Source organism: Prunus avium, chromosome 3 (genome assembly GCF_965620075.1).
Source record: "Prunus avium chromosome 3, drPruAviu1.hap1.1, whole genome shotgun sequence".
NCBI lineage: Eukaryota > Viridiplantae > Streptophyta > Magnoliopsida > Rosales > Rosaceae > Prunus > Prunus avium.
The window spans coordinates 28561413-28586856 of NC_142286.1; the positions used below are offsets into that span (position 1 = coordinate 28561413).

Here is a 25444-nt window from a genome sequence, read left to right on the forward strand (position 1 = left end):
TTTATTGGTTTGGCTGGATTGATGCCCACTCCTACCTAAAAGTTCCGTCGGCATTTACACGTGTTGTGAATTCCTCGTGAATTCATGATTTAATGTTGCCTTGATATGTCACAAAAGGCGGAGCTGCGCAAGCAAGACACATTTCTCCCACACATATTATTACTTCAGGTAATATGTTGCCTTGACATGTCGAAAAGGCGGAGTAGATCAAGCAAGACATATTTCTCTCACACATATTATTACTGCAAGTAAATATTACCGTAAAAACAAATTACATTCATTTCTTAAAAAGAGTTTTGAAATTTGACTGAATCTTACATATCCGCTAGTTATAAGAATATGACTAAATTTACGCATCTGGCATGACATTTCCATGGATACTGTCTTGTTGGATTAGCAAGACAACAGAACCCCAACACAGGAAATGGGGAAAGGAGGAAAAGATTGAAGGATTTGACTTCAATTGGAAGAAAAAGAAAAAGAAAAAGAAAAAGAAAAGTAAAAAGGCAAGCAAAGCTTCTTCATTGTCATTTTTCGTTTGAGTGTGACTAATCTTTGTCTGTGCCTTTAAGTTGCAGCTTGCAGAAGGACCCCATAACAGTCGCACTTAACAACGAAGAAACGGAAAGAAAAAAATGCAAACGAACAGAGAGCCCCACAAGTAACGACTACTGTTCCAACATTGACCAGGCCCTTCTACTTTGACTTTGTGCTGATCTTTGGATTACAACTGCAAATTTTTAATGGAGTTCTTGCTGTTGCTGGGTTGTTTGTAGGCCGAACAACAGGGTCAAGCATAGTTGCCTCCAAGTACGGAGGAGGAAGGAGCACTGCTTTATCAAGTTGCAAGTCTTCAGAGCCATCTAGACCAAGCCATGCTAAGTTCTGCAGAATAAGGACAAGACCCTTAGCTTTGCGTTAATTTGTTTTCTGCAAGCAGGCGAGAGATACCATGGCTAAAGTAACAGGAGGTATAACCAGTATTTTATGTTTTCTAAACTTATCTTAATATAATGTGTCCAAGATGCAAACGGCAAATGAGTAAAAAAGTAATAGCTGCACAAGAACAGTATTCACTGCTTCCCTCAAGGTCAATACATAAAGGAATCACAATATATACAGTATCTCATCAAACTCAAATAGGACATCAATAGTTGCCGCATCATGTAATAAGTGGAAATTTCCAAACACTTCAGCAGACTAACCTTTCTATGGAGGTGACTTAGACCATATTACTTACTTAATTGAAAGCAGAAACAAATGGTTTTGCAAAAGACATACCTTTTCCAGCCTGTTGCAAACAACTTTTTCTAGGACAAAACTACATACATGGTTTTAGACTTACAGGGAACATGATCTGATGGAAACCAGAAGCCACAATTCTGAAGGAAGCAATTAAATATTGAAAACAGTATACATTGTATATGATTTTCCTGCATCAGTGTACCTTCACCAGGTTCAAGAGATCTAATGGCATCAGTATGCTGTCAAAGCAGGAAACTTGTGGACATAATTTCCCTACAACAGCCTCAGGATTTGAAATGAAAAATTGTGACAGAATTACCCCATCTGTTAAATACTCAGGATGTTCAAGGAAATACCTGAAAAATCAAAAGCAGCACAGTTGTTAATCAAAGAGGCTAGCTGTGATTGTGAAGAAAGACAAGCTAAGCTATACAGAAAAATTGAAACGTACTTATGGATATCTACCATATATGAAGCTTCTTGGCTGAGGGTACTTCATTATACCAAAATATTGAAAGGGGCACACTACAAGATAGTTGTGTGTGGTAAAGATGATCATGGTGATGAAACATTGATTAAGAAAATCATGCATACAGGTCAGCAAACGTGGTGTTTCCTTGACCTCTGATCCACAATAAGCATTGTACCCTAGTGGGGACTGCACATTGTTAGGCTTACAGATTGCCCACAGCTGGCTCTCGCCTGGATAGGCGTCTGGAGGATCATGACATGAAATGCGAGACCACAATCGGCGTACAGTTTGCCAATAAAAGGGTTGCTTTAGAACATATTCAGAAGCCAATGTGAATATGGCATTCTTGAGCAGACAAAGATGAAAAAGGCTCGAGTGCTGTATAAAATAAGGGTGTCTTGGTCTTTTTAAGCCCAAAATGAGTGACTTTTCTAAATTTTGGAGAAATGGGTTGGTTTCCTGATGAGTCTATGTTTTGGGTAATTCTTTTGAAGTCACTCTAGCATCTTCCAAAGCAAAATAACGTAATTGACACAACAAACATGTGTGGAACCCGACCACTAGTATAACTGGATGATAGATAGGCCAACAAAGAAATCGTATATAGAATTCAGAAACATATATCAAAATTTCCAGAGTTTGAACGATACACATGTTACACTTTCTAAGTTTGACAGATTGAAACAATAAAGAGGAAAGAGAAACCTAGCGCTTTTGTGCTTTCCTCCGCCTAGATTGTGTCTTCTGCCATTTCTTTCTACGAACTAGTTTGCTCTTTGGTTTCAACTTTAACTCAGGTGAGAACTTATAATTTGGATCTCTCATACGTGCTTGTATATCCTTGAAAAACTGAATATTTAATTTCTTAGGCCCTCCCTGTCTAAGCTCTGCATATTCTGGTCCTGAAACTATATTTTCAAATGCTCCTATTAGAATATCTAAGTCACTCATGACCTCCCATACATTAATGTATCGACCATCTGGCCCTTTCTTCAACTTTTTCAAGGCATTCTCAACTGCAATTTTCCTAGCTTGCTTTCCGGGCGACAATTCTTCCGGTTCCTGCTCAGCTTTCAATAATTCTGAGATTGTCCGATACTTTGATGTTTCCTCAAACTCAAATAGTTTATCTATATGTTTATCACTGCTTTCATTTGGGTAGGGTTCAGCAGGAATATCGTCATCATCATCACCTTCACTACCAGTCCACAGAGACTTCTCCTCATCACTTCCAGACCAAACACTTCTCAGCTCATCACTGTCATCAGCATCAATCAGGTTAGAGTGCTCCCTTGCCTGCTGTCTTACTTTTCGAATCTCTTTTTCCAGATGACTCTTTTCATCCTTTTCATTGTCACTTTCTTCCTCACTTCCAGTCCATAAAGAAGCATCTTCATCAATCTCTTTCTTCCAGGCTTTCCTAAAGTCCTTATCACCAGGTTGTCCATTTCCAAAGAGATCATAAGGTTTATGCCCACCACGGGCATATGATCTTGAAGCTGCAACATATTCAATAACGTCATACAGGTAGCAGAAGCATAAAACTCAGAGGGAAAACGTACGTGTTGCAAAGCTTTATCTTTATCTTTTATTATTTTGTGAAAGTAAAGCTATATTTTGTCTGCAAGAATGAACTAGCAAGAAAACCTATTAATATAATAGGAATAAAATATATAGATAATGCATGGTCATGCATCTAATTTTACTGAGACAGAACAAAGTTGGCTTCAATGTAACCGTAATAGTTTAAAATTTAAATCAACCAAGCCAAAAAATCCAAAGTTCAAGAATCCGTTCTCTTTAAATGAATTGGATAGTAATCTTGTTGCGTTATAATTTTGACCACGGAATGAATCCTCAGGCTAAAGGTTGTCCATAATGACAGACATGTCAATGACACCAGTCCAAAGTACAAAGACAAGAAAGCCTCTATCAAACATAAATCCCGTAACCCTTTTTTTCTTTGACACATAACTTCATTCTAAGAAGTTGAAATGGTAATGGCACAGTTTCAAGCAAAGAATTGAGTCTTCTATGAGAACTTTTATCAAATACGTAGACCACATATCACAATTCTAACATCACGCTAACCACAATTTTTACGAGGGAACAAAAATGTGATAACTTGATTATGAACATATACAAATCATAGAGACATGCACAAATACACATCATTAACTATGAAATTCAAGAAATGGAAGCAAACCTTGAAATTTTGGGCAAAACCCACAGCAAATTTGACTTGTTGAAGTGCTCAGAGCAGAATCATACAGAGCTTCGAATCTGAAAGAGAAAAGAGACAAATGGGTTTTCCAGAATCTGATAGGCGAATTTTTGGTACCAACAGTTTATTAAAAAAAAGAGAGTAAAGACTGTGACCTTGGAGGAAGTGAAAGCTGCAGTCGGAGGTTTGCGACTTGGCAAATAGAAGAAAGGAGGGAACGGCGGGAACAGAGCCTCCGAGCCATTATCTTCTCAGCTTGTTGGGGGTTTTTCGGTCAATAAACACAATGAAGGCAAAGAGAGATTCAGGGATTTGGGAACGGAGGAGGTGAGAAGGGAAATGGAGCTGTGTTTGCTTTCGATTTTTTTAAGTTAATTAAATATCAAATTCAGTCCTAACATAAAAAAAGAATTTTGAAAAATAAATAAAATGATTAATTAACTCTCTAAACTCTTATTTAATATCTACATTAAAAAAAATTCTTTTTTAATAGAGTGATGATTTCCCCACTCCAATTTTATCCACTTACACTCTATTTTATAACTAAAAAAGGAGTGTAAGTTGATAAAATTGGAGTGGGGAAATTAAAAAAAAAACTATTTTTTAATAGTTTAACTTAATTTGTTGGTATTTCCAATTCTATATATATATTTTTTCCATTTTTCAATTTCTATGTTTTAAGTTAAGTTAATTAAATATCAAACTGACCCCTAAAATACAAAAAGAATTATAAAAGTACATAAAATAATTAATTAATTCTAAGATAAAATTTTATATTTAATTTAGTTTTTTTGTTGTTGGAATATTTAGTTTCATATTTAATTTAGTTAAAAAATCAAATTAAGGCCATAAATCTCCCTAAATCAACGGTCACTATGTGTTCTCAGCTTGTAATAACAAGAGTCGCTTAAGATTTACGAAGTATATTTCAAGTTCTTTGTAAATTTTATTTTTACTGGATTATTAATTGAAGCGAAACGAAAAGCCGCGAAAGAAAAATACGACCGTTTGAAGTTTACGCGTTGAACTACATCTATATAAACCCAATCCAACCAGCAAAAGGAAACTCTGATTTCCAAACCCTCATTCACTCACGAGCTTCAAACACAGCGTCAAGAATACGCAGAGAAAAACACTTAGGGTTTGAAAATCGAAACCCTCTTTTTCATATCCTTCTCTTTCTCTCTTGCTACCCAGTTTCTGTTTTTCTGCGTCTCTTTGCTTTCGTTTTGATAGACCCAGAAACCCTATTTCATCAGAAAGCTTTTTGTTTTTCAAACAATGGGTCAGAGTTCAAGGCCAAAGAAAGAACAGAGCTTGTCGGTTGCTGGGCGCGAGTGGGTTCGAGGCCGGATGCTCGGCAAAGGGGGATTTGGGTCGGTGTATTTGGGTTGGGTGAAAAAACCCAATATGTGCGCCGATTCCTTGCCCTCAATTTTCGCAGTGAAGTCGACATTATATTGTGATGCGCTTGAGCTGGTGACGGAAAATTCAATTCTTGGCACGTTTAGTAGCTGCCCATTTATCATTCACCGCTATGGAGATGATGTGACTGCTGGTGTTGATGGTAATAAGGTATTCAATATGTTCATGGAGTATGCTGATGGAGGAACAATGAGGGATTTGATTAACAAGTCTGGGGGTTCTGGGTTGCCTGAATTTCAAGTAAGGAAGTACACAGAGGCGATTTTGCAAGGGGTTAAGCACATTCATGAAATGGGTTATGTGCATTGCGATTTGAAGCCTGAGAATATTTTACTTGTCACCAAAACTGATTCTAGTGGTTCTGAATTTGTGCCTAAAATTGGGGACTTGGGTCTGACAAAGAGGGTTATAGAGGAGCGTGCTGGAGGCACTACAATGTATTGGTCTCCAGAAACTGTCATTCAAGATATTCAGCAGCAACCTTCTGATATTTGGGCTCTAGGGTGTGTGGTGCTCAACATGTTGACTGGGAAGCAGCCATGGGATTTGAAAGCTGGGGCGAGACCTTGGGACCTCATGCTTCAGATTGCTTCCAAATCTCCCACCATTCCTGTTTGGTTATCAGATGAGGCTAAAGATTTCTTAGGAAAGTGCTTTGTGTGGAGCCCTTCTGAGAGGTTCACAGCTGCTAAGCTATGGAATCATCCATTTGTGACTAATCTGGATCCAGTAGAGGAACTCTCTTCAGTGTCGTCATCGTCTTCTAAGCAGCAGATTCTTCCTTTGGGTTCCAAGACCTGTCATTCCAAAACAAACCACTGTTTGCCAAAAGCCACCTGCTTTCCCTATAATTGGTCCTGCTTAGCTTGATCCTTAAGTTTTGTATTTGCTTTTTCGAAAGTATCTCTCACAAATTGGTGTAATACTTCATTATCCTAAATTTGTAATTTTGTGTAATTTCATGTACATTCTTTGATTTCATTCATTATTAATACAGAGCTAATGCCACTTTCTTTTACATATTTCTTTTGGTTCCTTTTTTGTAATTCATTGCATTTGAGATCCATTAGGTTTATAGAAGATTAGCATATTCAGAAACTGAATCTTTTATGCATCAAATAAAGTTATCTCATGCAGTCTCAGAACTCAAAAAACTTATATGAATACTTAGACCTTTAACCAAGCATTTCAAGGGAATTGTCCCATCTGTCTAAAATTAGCAAGGAAAATTTACAGCAGTGCTGTATTTTGTATAGCATCCATCGTCGTCAATTTACATCCTCGGGTCATCCAACATCTAAACCGTAGGAGTAAACTGTAGTGGTTGAATGGTAGGGGATGAGAGAAATTAACAGCCAAAAGGTTAGTCAACTTGGAAATTTGACTCTTAATTTCTTTATTTTCTTCAACCAATTGACTAAGCAAAGTATCATACCTTTGATTTTGCTTTTGTTGTTCATGCATAAATGTGTGAAGAGTATCGCTCAAAGATGCCCTAGCATTGAATGTATGGTGCCTGAAACTGATTATTGGAAGAATTCATGTCACTTACCTGAGGTTGTGACTCATTGCTCCAACGAAAGTTTGGATGATTCCTTGTTGCCGGATTATAAGTGTTGGAAAAAGGAGAATACGGTTGTTTGAAGTATCCAACAATAGCACAACGCTCCTCATAAGCTCCTTTCATTTCCTGAAAAATTGGGCAATTTTTAACAGTATGACCAATCTCATAACAAGAATCACATACTTGATTAACATCAGCTTGATAAACAGGTTGAGGTAAATTTGATTTTTCCATTTTCAAAGCAGCTATCTCTTTAGTCAAAACCTCAAATTTTAATTTCCAATCATCTTCTTCTTTTAATTGATAAATTCCTTTATTAGTAGAAGATGTGGCAATTCTTGACCGATCAGTGGTCTCAACTGGACTTGGGACAGTCCATTGATGAGCTTTTTCAGCAATTTCATCCAAAAATTCTAGGGCATCATCATGGTCTTTTTGCATAAAATTTCCATTACACATAGACTCAACAAATTGGCGATCACTACGGAGAAGTCCCTCAACAAAGCTTGAGTCATTTCCGCCCAAGAACCTATGGACCTAGCCCTTAATGAATATAGCCAACTTTTCCCCTTTTCTTTTAAAAAAAATGGAAATTTTTTTTACCTTATGAAATTAATCCTATCGAGTTGACCATTATAAAAGGTGCCAATTGCTTCTTCAAATTTCCTAACATGCACGTACGGATTTTCACTTTCCACACCATGAAAAATAGGTAGCAGTTAAATCATTCCAGGTTTGAAATCATAATTTGGCATGTTAGGTGGAAACATGATGCATGAAGGATTTGGTGCACGAATAGGATGCAATAATGTCTCTAAAGTTCTAGGGGCAACTACTTCTTCTCTTATTTCATTATTCACAATCTGAGCATTAACCACTTGTTCATTATTCACAATTTCTTGTTCATTATTCACAATTTCCGTCAGGGTTTCAGATTTATTAGATGTTTCAGTTGAAGAAGTTGAAGCAGAATTAACAGTTTCAGACTTTTTGACAAATCTTCCTAGATGATCTATACACTTCTCTCTATGTGAAATTCTTCACATCTGGTACACTCTTTCCAAACTTATCATTTTTTTGTTCTTGTTTATTTATTTATTTTCTTTATGCGACCTAGCTATAGATCATCTAGGAAGATTTGTCAAAAAGTCTGAAACTGTTAATTCTGCTTCAACTTCTTCAACTGAAACATCTAACAAATCTGAAACCATGGCAGAAATTGTGAATAATGAACAAGTGGTTAATGCTCAGATTGTGAATAATGAAATAAGAGAAGAAGTAGTTGCCCCTAGAACTTTAGTGACATTATTGCATCCTATTCGTGCACCAAATCCTTCATGCATCATGTTTCCACCTAACATGCCAAATTATGATTTCAAACCTGGAATGATTCAACTGCTACCTATTTTTCATGGTATGGAAAGTGAAAATCCTTACGTGCATGTTAGGGAATTTGAAGAAGCAATTGACACCTTTTATAATGGTCAACTCGATAGGATTAATACAAAACCAAGGATGCATTAATAGATTAACTTGTATTCCTAACTACCATAAATACATGATAGAAGTGGTGAAAAGAAAATTAACCTATTAATCATGTGAAGGTGAAGTTATAAACATTGAAAAATATAATAGTTGGGAATTTAAAGATAAAAACTATAACTTCATTTCATAATGGTATTTCCTCCTTAACATAATTTTAACTAGACATAAGTGAAAATAAAAACAACATGAAAAAAAACTAAAACAAAGAGGAGAAGGAAAAATTCCATCATCAACCCCTTAGTTCCTTGCCTCATGGCTCCCCAAAGTTCTCTCCAATTATATTGCCATTTTTCCTCTCCCTTTGGTGCCCAAGAATTACATATTTTCTGCTTAAAAACTCTACAAAAATTTGCACTAATTCTCTGCACACCTCTCTTGGTTTCTAAGCTTCTATTTATAGGGAAATGAGAGCAACTAAAGCATCATTACATTCATCATCTTCATGTGCTGGCTGCTGCAACATGGTGGCTGCCCATCCTTCTTTTGCTGCTGTAAATCATGTTATTCATCCACATGTTATGGCAGCCTTTGCTTGCCTTTGGCATGTGCAAACCTCCGAGATGTTGGCTTTCATCATCTCTTTGCCAACCCATGTGGGTTTCTCTTCTTTAGCTGCTGCACCTCAAGCTTTCTTCACATGGGTTTTCAAAGGTGTTCAATTGTGGCTGCCTTTTGCTGCCAACCCATGTGGGTTTCCTTTGGTTGCTGGAAAAAAAATGATTTTTTTGAACTAGGCTTAGTGTAGGAAGGCCTGAGGTTTCAATATGTATCCAATGAGGCTCCAATTTGGATATGTTATAATAGACACCCATTGGAACAACTTTTATGAAGAATGTATTCCCATATGAGCAGTACAAATGTATGTTTTGGGCCTTGAAAGTTGACTGCCAAAAATAGACTGGAGTTGGGGCTTCATTTATTTTCTCTCCTTGGGCTGCTGCACAAGAAAGAGCTACCAATTAGATAATTCAATTGAATTAACCTTTATTTCAATGAAGTGCAATTGGATTTGTAAAATGCAATGTAACATTCTAATTGGTTCAAAATTCATTGAAATAAAGTACTAACAAATATAGATTAGAGATAGAAATTGTAATAATTATGTGTTTATCAAATAATTAGACCTTTTACCAAACATTTCAAGGGAATTGTCCCATCTGTCTAAAATTAGCAAGGAAAATTTACAGCAGTGCTGTATTTTGTATAGCATCCATCTTCGTCAATTTACATCCTCGGGTCATCCAACATCTAAACCATAGGAGTATACTGTAGTTGTTGAATGGTAGGGGATGAGAGAAATAAGTGTTAAAATGATGGCGTCACACTAGAACTTGGGTCACCAGTATCACAACCACAGGAACTGCAAATGTTGAGCGGCATTGATACTCATGTAAACTACCATCAACCCAGACACACATGCTTTGCTCTGTTTTGTTGCTGAGAAAATTTAAGAGAAAATGGAAATGAAAGCAATATGGTTTTCTGTCAATCAGTTAACACTTAAACACTTCGTTAACTGTATCTTCAGATGTTTTCAGTTGGCCCTGCCTTTAAAGGCATAAAGATGATTTGTCCTGGTCCTCATTTTGTGTACTATAGCTCATCCACCAGGTAAGCTCTTCTTAGCAGAGAATAGATTAGCCAGACTGACCTTTCTCATGTAACAGGTAAGTGTTCGTACGTGGGATCGACAAGAGGAAAGATTAGCCAAAGTAACAGAAGAAGAGGTTTGTATTCATGTTGGTTGTATCATTGTCTTACTCAAGGAGTCGCATTTTCCATAATATGGATCTACGTGATTCCCACTGAATGTTTGATGCTATAGATTGAATTTTGTAACCTCAATAGAAGAAGTTGCATAAATCTTAAACTTCATAGAAGAAGTTGAGGCAAATATCTGATACTTCTAGCCTAGTACAAACCAACACAATATAGTACGAATTTTGTTTTTTGTTTTGTCATAAAAACTTCTAAGAATAAGATTGCGTCGAACTCTAAATAGGAAACTTCTTACAGGAGAAGTTATATTTATAGTGGCTACTTGGAACTCTACATTTTGATATTTGTCGGATACTTTTGTTTATGTTGTTCAGGACTGCTTCAGATGAATTTTGTCCAAAGGATTTGTATAAGATTCGTTCTTGTTGTCCTAAACAACCTTTGAATTTTAAATGACTTGTACAGAACTCATTGGAGGAGAAATTACTGTTGCATCTGAATCTACAATGTGTGTAAACACTCCTAACACAACGATGGAGAAAGCTCTAGGTGAGTAGTTGAATGCTGGTAGGTTCTCAACACCCAGTGACAAGTCTCAGACGAGAGGATTTTACTACACATCAATTCTCCGCGTTATCAAATGGAAAAGAATCCGTGGCCAACAATTTACTTCTTTGAATCTTGACAAGGTAAGAAGCACCTCCCTCCTCTTTTAAGTTGTATTGTTGAGTTCTTTTTTAATGCTTAAAATTAGCTGATTTGACTATATCCTTTCACTAGTATTTTTTTTTTCATCTTTTTTGTGGTTGGACTTTCACTGATCTGTACAGACAAAATTATTAGAAAGTGTTCTACTAGAAGACTATGGAAGTTCTGAGGACTTGCTTCTTGCGGAGCTGCAATTTGCCTATATTGCCTTTTTGGAGTGTAGACAATGAAGACTCCTACAACATTTTATGTTAAATAATAATCTGAGATGTTTATGATATTTTGAACTTATGCAGATGGAGCAATCACTTGAAGCACTTCTACAGCGGAAATCCTTGGTCAGTCTTTTATTTGATAAGTTAAGAATGAGGTTGTTGGCTATGGGGCTAGCTAAGACCCAAGCTAAGTTGGCTAAGGGGGCCCACTCAGTCTATGAGGCTTGTAGATGCTCGTGCATCAGACGGAAAATATAGGTGCAGTATATGCAGCCAATGAGGTTGTTGAAGAAGCGAGGAAGAAGAAAAGCAGGGGGTTGTTTGCATGATAGATTATGAAAAAGAAAATGAATGTGTGGAATGGGACTTTCTGGAATTATTTTGGAAGTTGAATGTTTTCGAGAAAAAATGGAGGTTTGAAAGGGCGTTTAAAATTTGTAAATAGGAGGCAGAGAGATAAATTTAGGCCATCAATGGGTTAAAGAGAGAGGGGGATGAAATTATATCGTATGGTTTCTAGCACCTGAGAGTTTAGAGGTATCACATGTTTTTCAAGTAGCTGGCTTGTCCACTATAGTTTTTTGTTTATATTTATTGTAATGAAATGTTTGTGTTTCTCATAAGAAGGAAAAGGAAAAAAAATTCTAGGTTGATTGTTGTGTTTTCTTTCTGAAGAGAGTAACATGTATAAACTGATTTTGTTTTCCAGTAAACTTGCACTGAACGGTACTTGAATTTTTTTTCCATTTCATTTTGCACAGATAAATGAAATGTGATGGGAATCTCACAGTTTATTTGAGTCATCTACTATCAGTTGAAGCATGGACTTCAGAAACATTGAAAAGACACAAACAGTGGATCATCTTTGCTAGATGATTCATGGTTTTCTGCAGATAGCTTTTTGCACCGTCTTTTCAAGGTGCGAGATTTAGGTGCTTGATTCTGCTGCTGATGTTCTATTTTCGAATTACACCGTCGTGCTTGATTCATTTTTTCTTGTTGGTTTTGTTGTCATTCAGTTTGTTTTTCTAAAGAAAAAGAAAATCAAGAGAAAAGCATGATGTAGTCATCTTTCTAACATCCATGGAACTTTCTGTTCATCACAAACTTGATGACTAACCTATAAATGGGATTCCAGGAATTTTTTATGCTGGTGCAAGAGGCCTCAGTTGTTGATGGAGATCTTTTACCATGACCATTATAGAACCATCTGTAATAGAGATTGGTGATTGATTATATTGAGTTTACCCTTTTCTCTCACTTCTCTCGTCCTACTAATCCTTCCTATGGGCCTTTGATGTGTTTTTCATTTAAATGGAGTCCTGACTTGATTTCTGCTACTTTATATGGCATTGCCATTGCTCTGCATAAGAAGCATTTCGTGTCACTCTTTTTGTATTTGTTTCCAAAACTTTGCTTTACGAGAGATCGTAGCTCCTCTGTGTGCTTCCTTTGGTCACTTTTCATGTTGCATTTCATATGAAAACTTGGTCTGTGTACTACTATTGGATAAGTAATACAATATATATGTGTCTAAATTCATTATATAAAAAAACCCCTTCAAGCTTGAATTACTACAAGTGCTTGTTTAAAGCTTGAATTACTACAATATATATGTCAAGACGGATCCTCATTTCCATGGTTCTCATTCTTAAAGACAAGGAACTCGAGGTTCTTGAAAAGAATCTTGGATGGGAATGGGAATTCCACCAAAACAGTTCAGTTGATGGCATGTATTTTGAAGATGATGATGAGGTCGGTCTTTATTTGTTTTCAAATTTGAACTGTACTCACTTCTTTTTTTGTTTTTTTTTTTTTTTGTTTCAAGGAATGACATGTCATTACCATAGAGTTTTACATAAAGGCCTAATACAAAAGTGAGAAATATAAAACAAGGGCCCAACTAAACAAAATAAAAGCCCAAAACAACCAAAAAACCCCAAAATACAAAAACCCTAGAATTTCCACCTGTTTTTCTTTCTCAAAAGTCAAAACCCGTAACCGATGAGGGTGTGCTGAGGAACGTCGAGGAAGAGAAGCGTCAGGCCATGCTTCACAAGCTCCATCGCCGTTTCAGCATCCATTTTAACAAAGTTAGAAAGACAAGTTTCTTCGGTTTTTTATTTGAAAATTCTGGCTCTGGGTTTTGTTAGAACTATGAGTGAGAGTAATGTGAAGAGTCCATAAGTCTCTTTCATTCATTTATTCATTTATTTTCGGGAGCATTCCTACTAAATTCTAAACAAAAAATTAGATTTTTTATTTGTAATTCATTAATCCAAATCAGGCGTATAGTTTCTCGGAGGAGAGCATAAACCTAAAAAATGTGAAGAAATCCATTTAGGAACAAGAAAATTACATCGCGATTTAAATTGTATCTCGATGAAATAGGATGGCCTGAAAATGGCCATAAACAAGTAAAGAAAATATGTATTTATAGTGGGGTATATCTTGATTAAACTCTTCCACCTTCACCCATGTGGGTGGAAATTCCTAGACACCGAACGAATATTTGTGTAAACCTCCTTCTCAAATCGCTTGTACTAAAAAAAGGATTTCAATTAAATATAATGCGTTAGAAATAAAATTGAAGTTTGATGTGTTTATCATGTGGAGATGAAAAATCAACCTTTTCCAACAGTGCTCTAGATCCTAATAAATCATCGTTTATGATAATACGAGAGTAGTTAGGTTCATCGACACTTTAAAAGATCATTTTTGCCTCTGCCGTTTTTTCCACTTGATAAAAAAAACGTGAATATTTCCATTTGTCAATTTAATTGTTCTTAATTGAGATCTTAAGTAAACTCTTCACTTGCTTCAACTGAAACTATAAGTTCTTAAGTGAAAGATTTACAAAACTAGGACTATAAATGTTTTTTTTACAAATTTTGCATTGTGTGTTTCATTAAAAGCTTTTTCTTTGATCTTCCCCTCTCATGTTGAATTCATCTTCCTCTTACATCTTTTGTTGGAGGAGATTCCAAATGCAATTCCCCACTCCTCCATGGATCTAAAAAATATATATTTCTTTTATTTTCCGTGAAGGTTATGTGAGCTGTTTTCAATTCTTTAACTTAAAATTCAATAGTTTCATGTCATTTTGTGTATTGGAATAAATTTTAATTTAATCAAAAATCACGTTAAATCATAAAAATTTGAAAATATGTAAAATGACTACTTAATTCTAAGGCAAAATTAAGGCCATAAATCTCTGACCTGGTGGAGTTCAACTTTCTTGTTATCATTTTTCATGTGCTTTTGACACATGTCCTTTCACTTAACCCTAAGTTGTTAATTTTTAATTAAAGGGTTTTTTTGCCAAATATCCTCGTGAAGTTCTGCATTTGTTGAAATTGCATAGAAAGGTGGGCTAGGTTTGCGTTGGTTCGATTTTAGGCTCAACCCGAACACCGAACCGTAGGCCTCGGTTTGGCTATTTTGAAAACCGAAACCAAACCATAATTGATGAAAACCAAAACCAAACCATAATTGATGAAAACCGATGACTTCGGTTAATCGGACTTGGCAGGTTGGTTTGGTTTGATTTGAGGTTTTTTTGGCTTTCTGAGAGAGAGAGAGAGAGAGAGAGAGAGAGAGAGAGAGAGGAGAAGAAAAAAAAGAGGGAGAGATGGAGAAGATGAAGAAGAAGAGGAGAAAAAGAAAAGAGAGAGAGAGAAGAAGAAGAAGAAGGAAAAAAACAAAAAGAGGGAGACGGGGAGAGGGAGTGAAGACAAACATAAGAAGGAGAAAAAAAAGAAAGAAAGAGAGGGACTGATAGAGACAAGACAAATGGAGAGATGGAGAGAGAAGAAAAAGAAAAGAATAAAACTATGTATTTTATATATATTTTTTTTAATACCATCGGGTTGATTTGGTTAAACCGTGGTTTTGAATATTGCAAATCGTACACTGAACCGTATATTTCGGTTTGGTTTGGATTTAAACTGATGATAAAAAAAAATTGAAAATAAACCAAACCAACCCTAATAGAAACTAACGGCAGAGACTAAATTGACTCATTTGAAATAATCTGAGAATTAAATCGACTGAAAAAATAATTGAGGGTGATGATTTTGAAAATCAAAAACAAAAAACCCTTGATTAAATGACGGATTGGATGGGTGTGAGTTTGGTGATTGTTGGGTATTTTTCTTTCATTTTCTTTAATTATTAGTTTTTGTTTTTATTGGGCACAGGAAAATGGTAACAGGAGAGTTGAATTGAAGTCAACCGCGTCTGCCCTTTATCATCAGATCTTCCCAAATCAACGGTGATGACAGCTTGTAATCAGAGAGAGCGGCTTAAGATTTACGAAAGATATATCAAATCCTCAGTAAATCTTTTCAGTGGATTTCAAAAGTAAATAATAAATACTTGATTAGATTATTAATTGAAGCGGAAGCAAAAGCCGCGAAAGAAATATATGACCGTTTGAAGGTTACGCGTTAAACTATATAAACCCAACCCAACCAGGAAAACAATACTCTGATTTCCAAACCCTCATTCACCAGCTTCAAATCACAGAGGAAAAACCATTGAGCGTTAGCAATCGAAGCCCTCTTTTTCACATCAACATTTCATCGTCTTCTTTGTTGATCACCGACTGCTTCAACGAGTTCTTCTCTTTCTCTCTTGCTACCCAGTTTCTGTTTTTCTGCGTCTCTTTGCTTTCGTTTTGTTAGACCCATAAACCCTATTTCATCAGAAAGCTTCAATTTTTGTTTTTCAAACAATGGGTTCGAGTTCAAGGCCAAAGAAAGAACAGAGCTTGTCGGTTGCCGGCCGTGAGTGGGTTCGAGGCCGGATACTCGGAAAAGGGGGGTTTGGGTCGGTGTATTTGGGTTGGGTCAAAAAACCCAATTTGAGAGCCGATGTTTTGCCCTCAATTTTCGCGGTGAAGTCGACATTATACTGTGATGCGCTTGAGTTGGTGAGGGAAAATTCACTTCTTGGCATATTTAGCAACTGCCCGTTTATCATCCGTCGCTATGGAGATGATGTGACGGCTGGTGTTGACGGCAATAAGGTATTCAATATGTTCATGGAATATGCCGATGGAGGAACAATGAGGGATTTGATTAACAAGTCTGGGGGGTTGCCTGAATTTCAAGTAAGGAAGTATACAGAGGCAATTTTGAAAGGGGTTAAGCACATTCATGAAATGGGTTATGTGCATTGCGATTTGAAGCCTGAGAATATATTACTTGTCTCCAAAACTGAGGCTGGTGGTTCTGAATTTGTGCCCAAAATTGGAGACTTGGGTCTGGCAAAGAGGATTATGGAGAAGCGTTCTGGAGGCACTACACTGTATTGGTCTCCAGAAACTGTGCTTCAAAATATTCAGCTGCAACCTTCTGATATTTGGGCATTGGGCTGTGTTGTGCTTATGATGTTGACTGGGAGGAAGCCATGGGATTTGAAAGCCGGGGCGAGACCTTGGGACCTAATGCTTCAGATTGCTTCAAAATCTCCCACTATTCCTGTTTGGTTATCAGAAGAGGCTAAAGATTTCTTGGGAAAGTGCTTTGTGTGGAACCCTTCTGAGAGGTTCACAGCTGCTAAGCTATTGAATCATCCATTTGTGACTAATCTGGATCCAGTAAAGGAACTCTCTTCGGTGTCGTCGTCACCTTCTGAGCAACAGATTCTTCCTTTGGGATTCAAGACCTGTCATTCCAAATCGAACCGCTGTTTGCCAAAAGCCATCGGCTTTCCCTATAATTGGTGCTGCTTAGCTTGATTCTCAAGTTAGAATTTTGTATATGGTTGTTTGGAAGCGTCTCTCACAATTTGGTGTAATACTTCATTATCCTAAATTTGTATGTAATTTGATGTACATTCTTTGATTTCATTCATTATTAATACAGAGCTAATGCCACTTTTTTTTAATACATATTTCTTTTGGTTCCTTTTATGTAATGCATTGCATTTGATCCATTAGGTTTATTTATATAAGATTAGTAGTTGACAAGTTGCAGTAAATCAGTAAATGAAGATGTGCCAACTTCTTAAGCTCATTCAACAACAGTAAAGGGATTTAGGACATTTTCATTTTCACCTATATATGTACCAACCTTTTTGTTTGGTCGAAATATATGTACCAACTATCAATCAAACATGCTAATCAAATCATAAAATCTATAGATGAAATTAAATAAATTACTATCAACTACATTTTAGTTCCAACAAATAAAAACTAATCAACAATAACCTGAATGACAATAGAGCTGACAAGAAAAAAAATGAATCAAGCACTGCAGTGTAATATGAAAAATGCACAGCGGCAGCAGAATCAAGCACTCAAATCTCGTACCTTGAAAAGACAGAGCAAAAAGCTATCAGCAGAAAACCATGAATCATCTAATAGGGATGATCCACTGCTCGTGTCTGTGCAATCTTTATGAAGTCCGTGTTTCAATTGATAGTAGATGACTCCAATAAACTGTGAGATTCTCGTCACATGTCATTTATCAGTGGAAATGAAATGGAGAAAAAGGAAAGTACTGTTCAGTGCTAGTTTACAAGAAAAAAATATAGTTTAAATCAAGAATTGCTGAATGTGTTACTCTCTCTGGAAAGAAAATGCAATAACAGAATCTAGACTTTCGATTTCAAGTTTCCTGTAGTTCAGTATTAATTATCTAAGATTCAATCATCATTCGGAAAAAGCTGAATTCTAGAATCAAAAGACTCAACTCAAGGATATGCAGTGAGGGACTCAAGAAATTGTTTTCTCAAAACATCAACTAGTATGTCAACATTATAATAAAAACTTCAGCTTTGGGTTAAAAGCTTCTTTAGGATCCCTACTAGGCTATTCCCAACTGTCTCCACCTGAACACACACCTCCCTTTAATCCAACATATGTTTTAGTAACTAGAAACTTATTAAGAAGGATTATGTCTATAGTCTGGTATAAATTTGAAAATTTAGCATTCCTAAAAAATGTTAATGCTAGTACCAGTAAAACAGTATTCAACCCAAAGAGGAGGGAGGGGGTTCTTACCTTGTCAAGATTCAAAGAAGTTGGTTGTTGGCCATGGATTCCTTTTTGTTTGATAATACGAGGAATTGATGTGTAATAACACCCTCTCGTCTGAGACTTGTCACTGGGTGTTGAGAACCTACTAGCATTCAATTGCTCATCTATCTAGAGCTTTCTCCATCGTTGTGCTAGGAGTGTTTATACGCATTGTAGATTCAGTTGCAACAGTAATTTCTCCTCCAATGGGTTCTGTACAGTACATCAGTCATTTAAAATTCAAAGGTTGTTTGAGAAGTGAAGTTTAGACAAATCTTTTGGATAAAATTCATCTGAAGCAGTCTTTAGCAACATAGATAAAAGTATCCAAGAAATATCAAAATGTGCAAGGATACCAGTGTATTATGGAAACTCCTTCATTACTTCACCATACCTTTAGATTTCAATTTTGGTTATTTCATCATTCTCCAAGCTCACAACCAGTGCACTTAGATATCATATGAACTCCATGCAAGGAGAAGATGCACCAAACTCTAAGTTTACAGCACATGAAGTCATAACAAGTACTTTGTGGAAAATTAAAGTTCCCACCAAATTTGCATTTGAGAACTTTCCTTAAGCAAAACATTCTTTTAATGTCCATTATATAATTGTATAGCAATGTTCCCACGCCACAGGTGCCCACAGTATAAAGCAATCATCAAGATTAAATTTTAAAATTGAGAGAGAGAGAGATGGGACAAAAATGATCGACATAAAATAAAAATATTAAACAGAACAAAGAAAATCACTACTGTGCTCTGTTGCAGCATAGAACATGTTTGGAAAAAAAAAATTGCTTAGATTCCCCCTTGCTCCCTTTATAATGTAAGAGCTTCATTAATACAATAAAATTGGACAATAATTAATAGTTACATAAAAATATATAAAAGATAAATTGTGATTTTCATGAAAATATATTGACCATATTTTCTAACTACTTTGTAGTTCAGAAAGTAGTACATCAGCAATTTGCTGACAACTTCAGAGATTGCCTCAACTTCTTTTATTAAGCTTATTGGAGATTGAGGTTACACAATTCATTCATTGTTGTAAATCACTTTGATTCCATATTATGGAAAATATGATACAATCAACATGAATTCAAACCTCTTCTTCTGGTACTTTGACTAATCGTTCCTCTTGTGGATCGTGCTTACGAACAATTACCTGTTAGATGAGAAAGGTCAGAAGTGCTGACCTGCATTGATATCATGGCACAAGCAACTTACAGTAAAATGTTAACCCAAAAGGCCAGTGGCCACAAAACTAACAATAAAAGATTGGTAATTAACTTCAAATGGCCCAGCATCAACAAAAAAACCCTATAACTGGTGAGAATTCCTTGTCATCTCTGTACTCAAAAAAGCCAAACATATTTATAAAAATTTTATAAAAAAAAACATCTAAAGCATACTACAAATAATAAAGTTTGGGAATTTATAGAAACTAAAAAATACAATCAACCACAAAACACTCATAATTCAATAATCAATGAAGAGCAACTAGTCAGTCTATTCTTCTCTGCCAACAATCAACAAACACATAATGAGCAAGAAAAGGTAACCTGCCAAATATAGTGTAATTGAGAGAGTTGAGAATGTATAATAAGAAGAACAAGATAGGTTTTGCAGAGAATTCAAATCTGCCAATTGAGTTTCTTACTTAGTGAAGGGTTAGATATACAAGTATACAAGGTGATTATTAGTTACAAACAATGCACAAGACATGGAGGGAAACATGGAGAGTTTCCATCCCTAAAACAAGGAATATGAAAACAAGGAAAAGTAACAAGGTGGTAGACAAGCCATTTAGGGATGTCTATGTTTTGTCTTTGACTTTACTAACACTCCCCCTCAAGTTGGTGCAAAGATATCACGCATGCCCAACTTGTCCAGTGAGTCATGGAAAACTTTACTTGATACGGCCTTCGTCAAGATGTCAGCAAGTTGGTTTTCCGAGTTTACAAATGGAAACTTGATTATACCCCTTTCTAGTTTCTCTTTGATGAAGTGTCGGTCGACTTCCACATGTTTGGTACGGTCGTGTTGTACTGGGTTATGTGCTATCTCGATAGCTGATTTATTGTCGCAGTACAAGTTTGTAGCTTTCAATGGTTTAATTCCCAGATCCTTCAGTAATTTCCGTAACCAGAGCAATTCACAAACTCCTTGAGCCATTCCCCTAAATTCTGCTTCAGCACTTGATCTAGCCACAACTTTTTGCTTCTTACTTCTCCAAGTGACTAAGTTGCCCCCCACAAATGTAAAGTATCCAGAAGTAGAACGTCTATCTGTGATGGATCCTGCCCAATCCGCATCTGTGTATCCTTCTGGGTTCATATGTGTATGTTTGGAGAATATCAACCCTTTGGCAGGGGCAGCCTTCAAGTACCTCATGATCCGAGTTACTGCATTCATGTGTGCCTCACTTGGTTGATGCATAAACTGACTCACCATACTCACAGCATAAGCTATGTCGGGGCGTGTGTGTGATAGATAAATCAGTCGCCCAACCAATCTTTGATACCTTTCTTTGTCAGTGGGTGCTTGGTCTGGATACATCCCTAACTTGTGGTTCTGCTCAATAGGTGTGTCAGCTGGCTTACAATCAAGCATTCCAGTTTCTGTTAACAAGTCTAACACATATTTTCGTTGGGATAGAAATATGCCATGTGTTGATCTAGCAACTTCTATGCCAAGAAAATATTGTAACTCACCTAATTCCTTCATCTCAAATTTACTAGCAAGGAGCTTCTGCAGATTCTTCATTTCTTCATTGTCATTACCGGTAACCACCATATCATCAACATAGATGATAAGGGCCGTAAGTTTGTCACCACGACGCTTTAAGAATAAAGTGTGATCCGAGTGGCTCTGAGTGTACCCAAAGCGCTTCATAGAATCTGTGAATTTTCCAAACCAGGCTCGTGGTGACTGCTTTAGCCCGTATAATGATTTTCTCAGCTTGCACACGGTGTTGGGACCAAGTGCCATGGAGATCCCTGGTGGTGGTTCCATATACACTTCTTCTTGCAATTCCCCGTGAAGAAATGCATTCTTTACATCATACTGCAAAAGTGGCCAATCAAGGTTTGCAGCCAATGACATGAGAACACGTACGGTATTGATCTTGGCAACAGGTGCAAATGTCTCTTGGTAGTCAATTCCATATGTTTGTGTATACCCTTTGGCCACTAATCGAGCTTTGTATCGATCTATGGATCCATCAGCTTTGTATTTAATGGTGTATATCCACCGACATCCAACTGGTTTCTTCCCTTGTGGCAACTGGACCATTTCCCATGTAGAATTCTTTTCCAGAGCTTCCATTTCAATCGCCATTGCTTCAGCCCATCTGGAATCTGTTATAGCATCCTGCCACTTATTTGGAACACATACAGTAGATAATTGATTGACAAATGATGCATATGACTTTGACAATCTATGAGTTGAAACATGGTTATTAATGGGATATTTAGATTTGGCAGTAAGGTCAGGACAATATTGAGGCTTGGGTTTTCCTCTAGTGGTCCTAGGTGGGAGAGTGTATGGTATAGCATTAGGTGCTTCGGGAATTACCTCAAGTGTTTCCTCATCACGAGACGACTGGTCCGATGGTTGAGAAGAAGGGGTTGTATTTTGTTGTTGATCGCAGCAACCATTTGAATTGTCTCCTCCGGGATCTTCACCAAATAAGAACGACAATTTTCCAATACCTTCATCGCTGTCCAAATTTTGAAGTTCACTGGTGCTTGGCGACCGGTCGCTGGATTCTGTGCGACCGGTCGTTTTGTCACGACGACCGGTCGCTTCTGGATTACGACCGGTCGTTTTGTCACAGAGTCGATCTTCATCATCGCTGGAGCAAGGCGACCGGTCGTGGTCAGTGCGACCGGTCGTTTCAGGAAAGCGACCGGTCGCTTCTGGGTTGCGACCGGTCGTTTTGTCACAGAGTCGATCTTCATCATCGCTGGAGCAATGCGACCGGTCGCTGTGGTCAGTGCGACCGGTCGTTTCAGGAAAGCGACCGATCGCTTCTGGGTTGCGACCGGTCGTTTTGTCACAGAGTTGGATATTTTCTTCCTTTTCTTCCTTCTCTTCATTCCTTCTCTCCCCCTGAAGAGAAGGGGGCATAGCAGCTTTAAAGTAGGATAAATCTTCATGAAATGTGGCATCCATAGTGACAAAGAGCTTACGAGTAGGAGGATGGTAACACTTGTATCCCTTTTGAGTTGATCCATACCCAACGAACACACATCGAATGGCACAAGGGTCCAGCTTACTTCTTTGATGAGATGGAACATGAGCATATACAACACAACCAAATATGCGAGGAGGCAGCTTGAGGACTGTAGGAAGAGAGACATGACGAGCCAAGGTGTTCAGTGGAGTTTCAAACTTCAAAACACTACTCGGCACTCGATTAATTACATATACTGCAGAAAAAAGGGCATGTCCCCATAAGTAGTGAGGGACCGATTTATCCAGCATGTAAGCACGAGTAACCTCAAGTAATTGTCGATTCTTTCGCTCTGCGACACCATTTTGTTGCGGAGTGAAAGATGTGGAGGTTTGATGAATGATGCCTTGGTCTCGAAAGAAATGTGCCAAGACATTGTTCACATATTCCCCACCATTATCAGACCGGAATACTTTGATGGAAGCTTGGAACTGTGTGGTAATCATAGCATGAAATTCACGGATTGCAGCGGAAACGTCACTTTTATGAGCTAGTAAATATACCCAAGTCATGCGAGTACAATCATCAATAAATGTAATAAACCATCTTTTGCCATTGGAAGAAACTTTAGCAGGACCCCAAACATCAGAGTGAACCAAATCAAAAGGGAATTCCGTTTTATTATCACTTAAGGGAAAAACAGTTCGATGGCTTTTGGCCAATACACAGGTTTCACACTGAAACTGAGAATGATCTAGGCCACGAAACAAAGACGGAAACAAACGTTGAAGATAGCCAAAGGATGGATGTCCTAGACGACGATGCCAAAGCCAAATCTGATGTTGATTGCGAGCTTGTGAGCTGGAACCTTGAGTATGAGCTGCCCTTGGTGGTGAAGAGACCGTCAAGGAATACAACCCCCCTCTTCGTTTACCATGCCCAATCGTCGCGTGAGTCGTGAGGTCCTGAAAAAGACAATGGGAAGGATAGAATGTGGCATAACAGTTATGTGAGTCAAGTAATTTTCCAACAGACAGCAAATTGCAATTGATGGAGGGAACAAGTAGTGTATGAGATAAAGATAAGGAAGGGGAAAGTGATATAGTTCCTTCACCAGCAACATTAGAGGGGACTCCATTGGCACTAGTGATGTAAGGATGACGAGACTTAGAAGATATTGTGGAAAACATAGTAGAGTCAAAAGTCATATGATCAGTGGCACCTGTGTCAATTATCCATGTAGTGGGTTGTGTACCTGATTCGGAGTCGGAGAGTAGGGTGGAAGATGGAGAGGCATCGGTAGTTATAACACATGCTGCCTTGGGTGTTTTGTTGCGGGATTTGAAAGCATCCCACCACTCAGGATAACCATGAAGCTTGAAGCACTTCTCAACAAGATGATCACCACCACAATGAGTGCACTTCTCAGTTCCCTTTGCATTGTCAGTTTTGGGACCCCGGGGGGGAAGTCCGGAGGACGTACGGTGTGGTGGCCGATATGGCTTGACCGCCATTGCACTCCCACCGCCAAGCATGGAAGATTGGCGATTATCTTCTTCTACCACTAGTGCATAAGCTTCAATGACTGCTGGAAGCGGATTCATGGCAAGAATCCGACTACGAACGGAATCAAAGTTGGGATCGAGTCCTCCCAAAAAATCGTACACACGTTCCACCTCAAGTGCTTGTTGGTGAAGAGCCACATCATCGGGATTGGTATGTTTGCAGGGACGGAGGCTGTCAATTTCCTGCCATATTATGTGTAATTTTTCGTAGAATACATTCACAGGTTCACCACTTTGAGAGGTGGTGACTGACTGACGACGGAGTTGGTACAACTTGGAGCTATTCTGTGTGACAGTATATGTCTTCCGAGCTGCGTCCCACACCGCATAAGCCGTTGAGCAGTGATCAAATAAGGCACGTACATTTTTGGTCATGGAGTTGAGGAGCCATGACTGCACCAAACAGTTGTCTTCATCCCAAGCTTCATAGCTAGGATCATCAATGGCAGGGGCAATCTTTTTACCATTAATGAAACCAGCCATACGACGAGCAGTGATGGCCAAGCGAACACTACGAGACCATGCAGGATAGTTGGACCCATCCAACTTATCAGGAGTAATTGGAGAGTAGTCATGAGAGGACCGGGGTGGTGGTGGTGTTGTGGAGTCGATCTTGGTGGAGTCGATTTTAGAGGAGTCGTCCGTGGAGTCGTTGATGGAGTCGTTGGTGTCACCCATGAGGTAAGTATATAAAAGGATGTAGAGGAAGAAATAGCTTAAAACTTCAGCAAACAAGAGCACAAAAAGGGCTTGTGATCAAGACCAATTTTGAGGCAAGGCAAAGTATGAGGTAGGAATAATATAACAGCAAATTATGGGCAAGGATAGGTAGAGATTTAGGCAAGAACAAGGTTATGCAGAGGCAACCAAAATCGATTGCTCTGATACCATGCCAAATATAGTGTAATTGAGAGAGTTGAGAATGTATAATAAGAAGAACAAGATAGGTTTTGCAGAGAATTCAAATCTGCCAATTGAGTTTCTTACTTAGTGAAGGGTTAGATATACAAGTATACAAGGTGATTATTAGTTACAAACAATGCACAAGACATGGAGGGAAACATGGAGAGTTTCCATCCCTAAAACAAGGAATATGAAAACAAGGAAAAGTAACAAGGTGGTAGACAAGCCATTTAGGGATGTCTATGTTTTGTCTTTGACTTTACTAACATAACCTGGTGGATGAGCTATATTACACAAAATGAGGACCAAGAGGGATCATCTTTATGCCTTTAAAGGTCAGGGTCTACAGACAGAAAACATCTGAAGATACAGAGAGTCAAGAGAAAACCAAATTGCTCTCGTTTTTATTTTCTCTTGAATTTTCTGGGCAACAAAACAGAGCATAAGCATGGGTGGGTGGCTGGGTTCGTAGTAGTTTACCTGAGTATCAATGCCGATGAGGATGTGCTGAGGAACGTCGAGGAAGAAGCCAAGCTTCAGAAACTCCATTGCCATTTCAGTTTTTTACTTGAAAATTCTGGCTCTGGGTCAAATTCGGGTCAACTCTCCAAGAGACAAATATAACCCGTTTCATAAACGGGTCAAACTCCACC

The 25444-nt window shown here is 37.7% G+C and overlaps 3 protein-coding genes and 2 long non-coding RNA genes across 8 annotated transcripts; 3 read left to right on the forward strand and 2 right to left on the reverse strand.

The window, feature by feature from the left end:
* Positions 1-255: 255 nt before the first annotated feature.
* Positions 256-4308, reverse strand: LOC110755182 (glutamyl-tRNA (Gln) amidotransferase subunit C). 4 transcript variants are annotated; one of them, XR_015834803.1, is made up of 5 exons: positions 4097-4308; positions 3924-4000; positions 2423-3216; positions 1448-1601; positions 256-885 (listed from the first exon to the last, which is right to left on the reverse strand). XR_015834803.1 is itself a non-coding variant. In XM_021956355.2 (4 exons), the coding sequence occupies exons 1-3, from the start codon at positions 4183-4185 to the stop codon at positions 2423-2425; spliced, it is 960 nt and encodes a 319-aa protein (XP_021812047.2). In that variant the 5' UTR covers positions 4186-4308; the 3' UTR covers positions 256-1601. The 4 variants fall into 4 exon arrangements, 1 of the variants encoding a protein (XP_021812047.2); XR_015834802.1 differs by having other exon boundaries at positions 256-1601; positions 1711-3216; XR_015834801.1 differs by having other exon boundaries at positions 256-1601; positions 1697-3216.
* Positions 4309-5027: 719 nt separating this feature from the next.
* On the forward strand, positions 5028-6369 carry LOC110755146 (mitogen-activated protein kinase kinase kinase 20-like). Its single transcript, XM_021956315.2, has one exon. The coding sequence runs from the start codon at positions 5223-5225 to the stop codon at positions 6234-6236; it is 1014 nt and encodes a 337-aa protein (XP_021812007.2). The 5' UTR covers positions 5028-5222; the 3' UTR covers positions 6237-6369.
* Positions 6370-9740: 3371 nt separating this feature from the next.
* LOC110755145 (uncharacterized) lies at positions 9741-11824 on the forward strand. Its single transcript, XR_015834654.1, has 4 exons — positions 9741-9865; positions 10004-10202; positions 10660-10883; positions 11025-11824. It is a non-coding gene; the product is annotated as an uncharacterized LOC110755145 (long non-coding RNA).
* Positions 11825-15522: 3698 nt separating this feature from the next.
* LOC110755143 (mitogen-activated protein kinase kinase kinase 20-like) lies at positions 15523-17025 on the forward strand. Its single transcript, XM_021956314.2, has one exon. It carries the CDS (start codon positions 15853-15855, stop codon positions 16858-16860), a length of 1008 nt encoding a protein of 335 aa, XP_021812006.2. The 5' UTR covers positions 15523-15852; the 3' UTR covers positions 16861-17025.
* Positions 17026-18961: 1936 nt separating this feature from the next.
* Positions 18962-25409, reverse strand: LOC110755142 (uncharacterized). The gene is made up of 2 exons (XR_015834414.1): positions 25272-25409; positions 18962-19311 (listed from the first exon to the last, which is right to left on the reverse strand). It is a non-coding gene; the product is annotated as an uncharacterized LOC110755142 (long non-coding RNA).
* Positions 25410-25444: the final 35 nt, after the last annotated feature.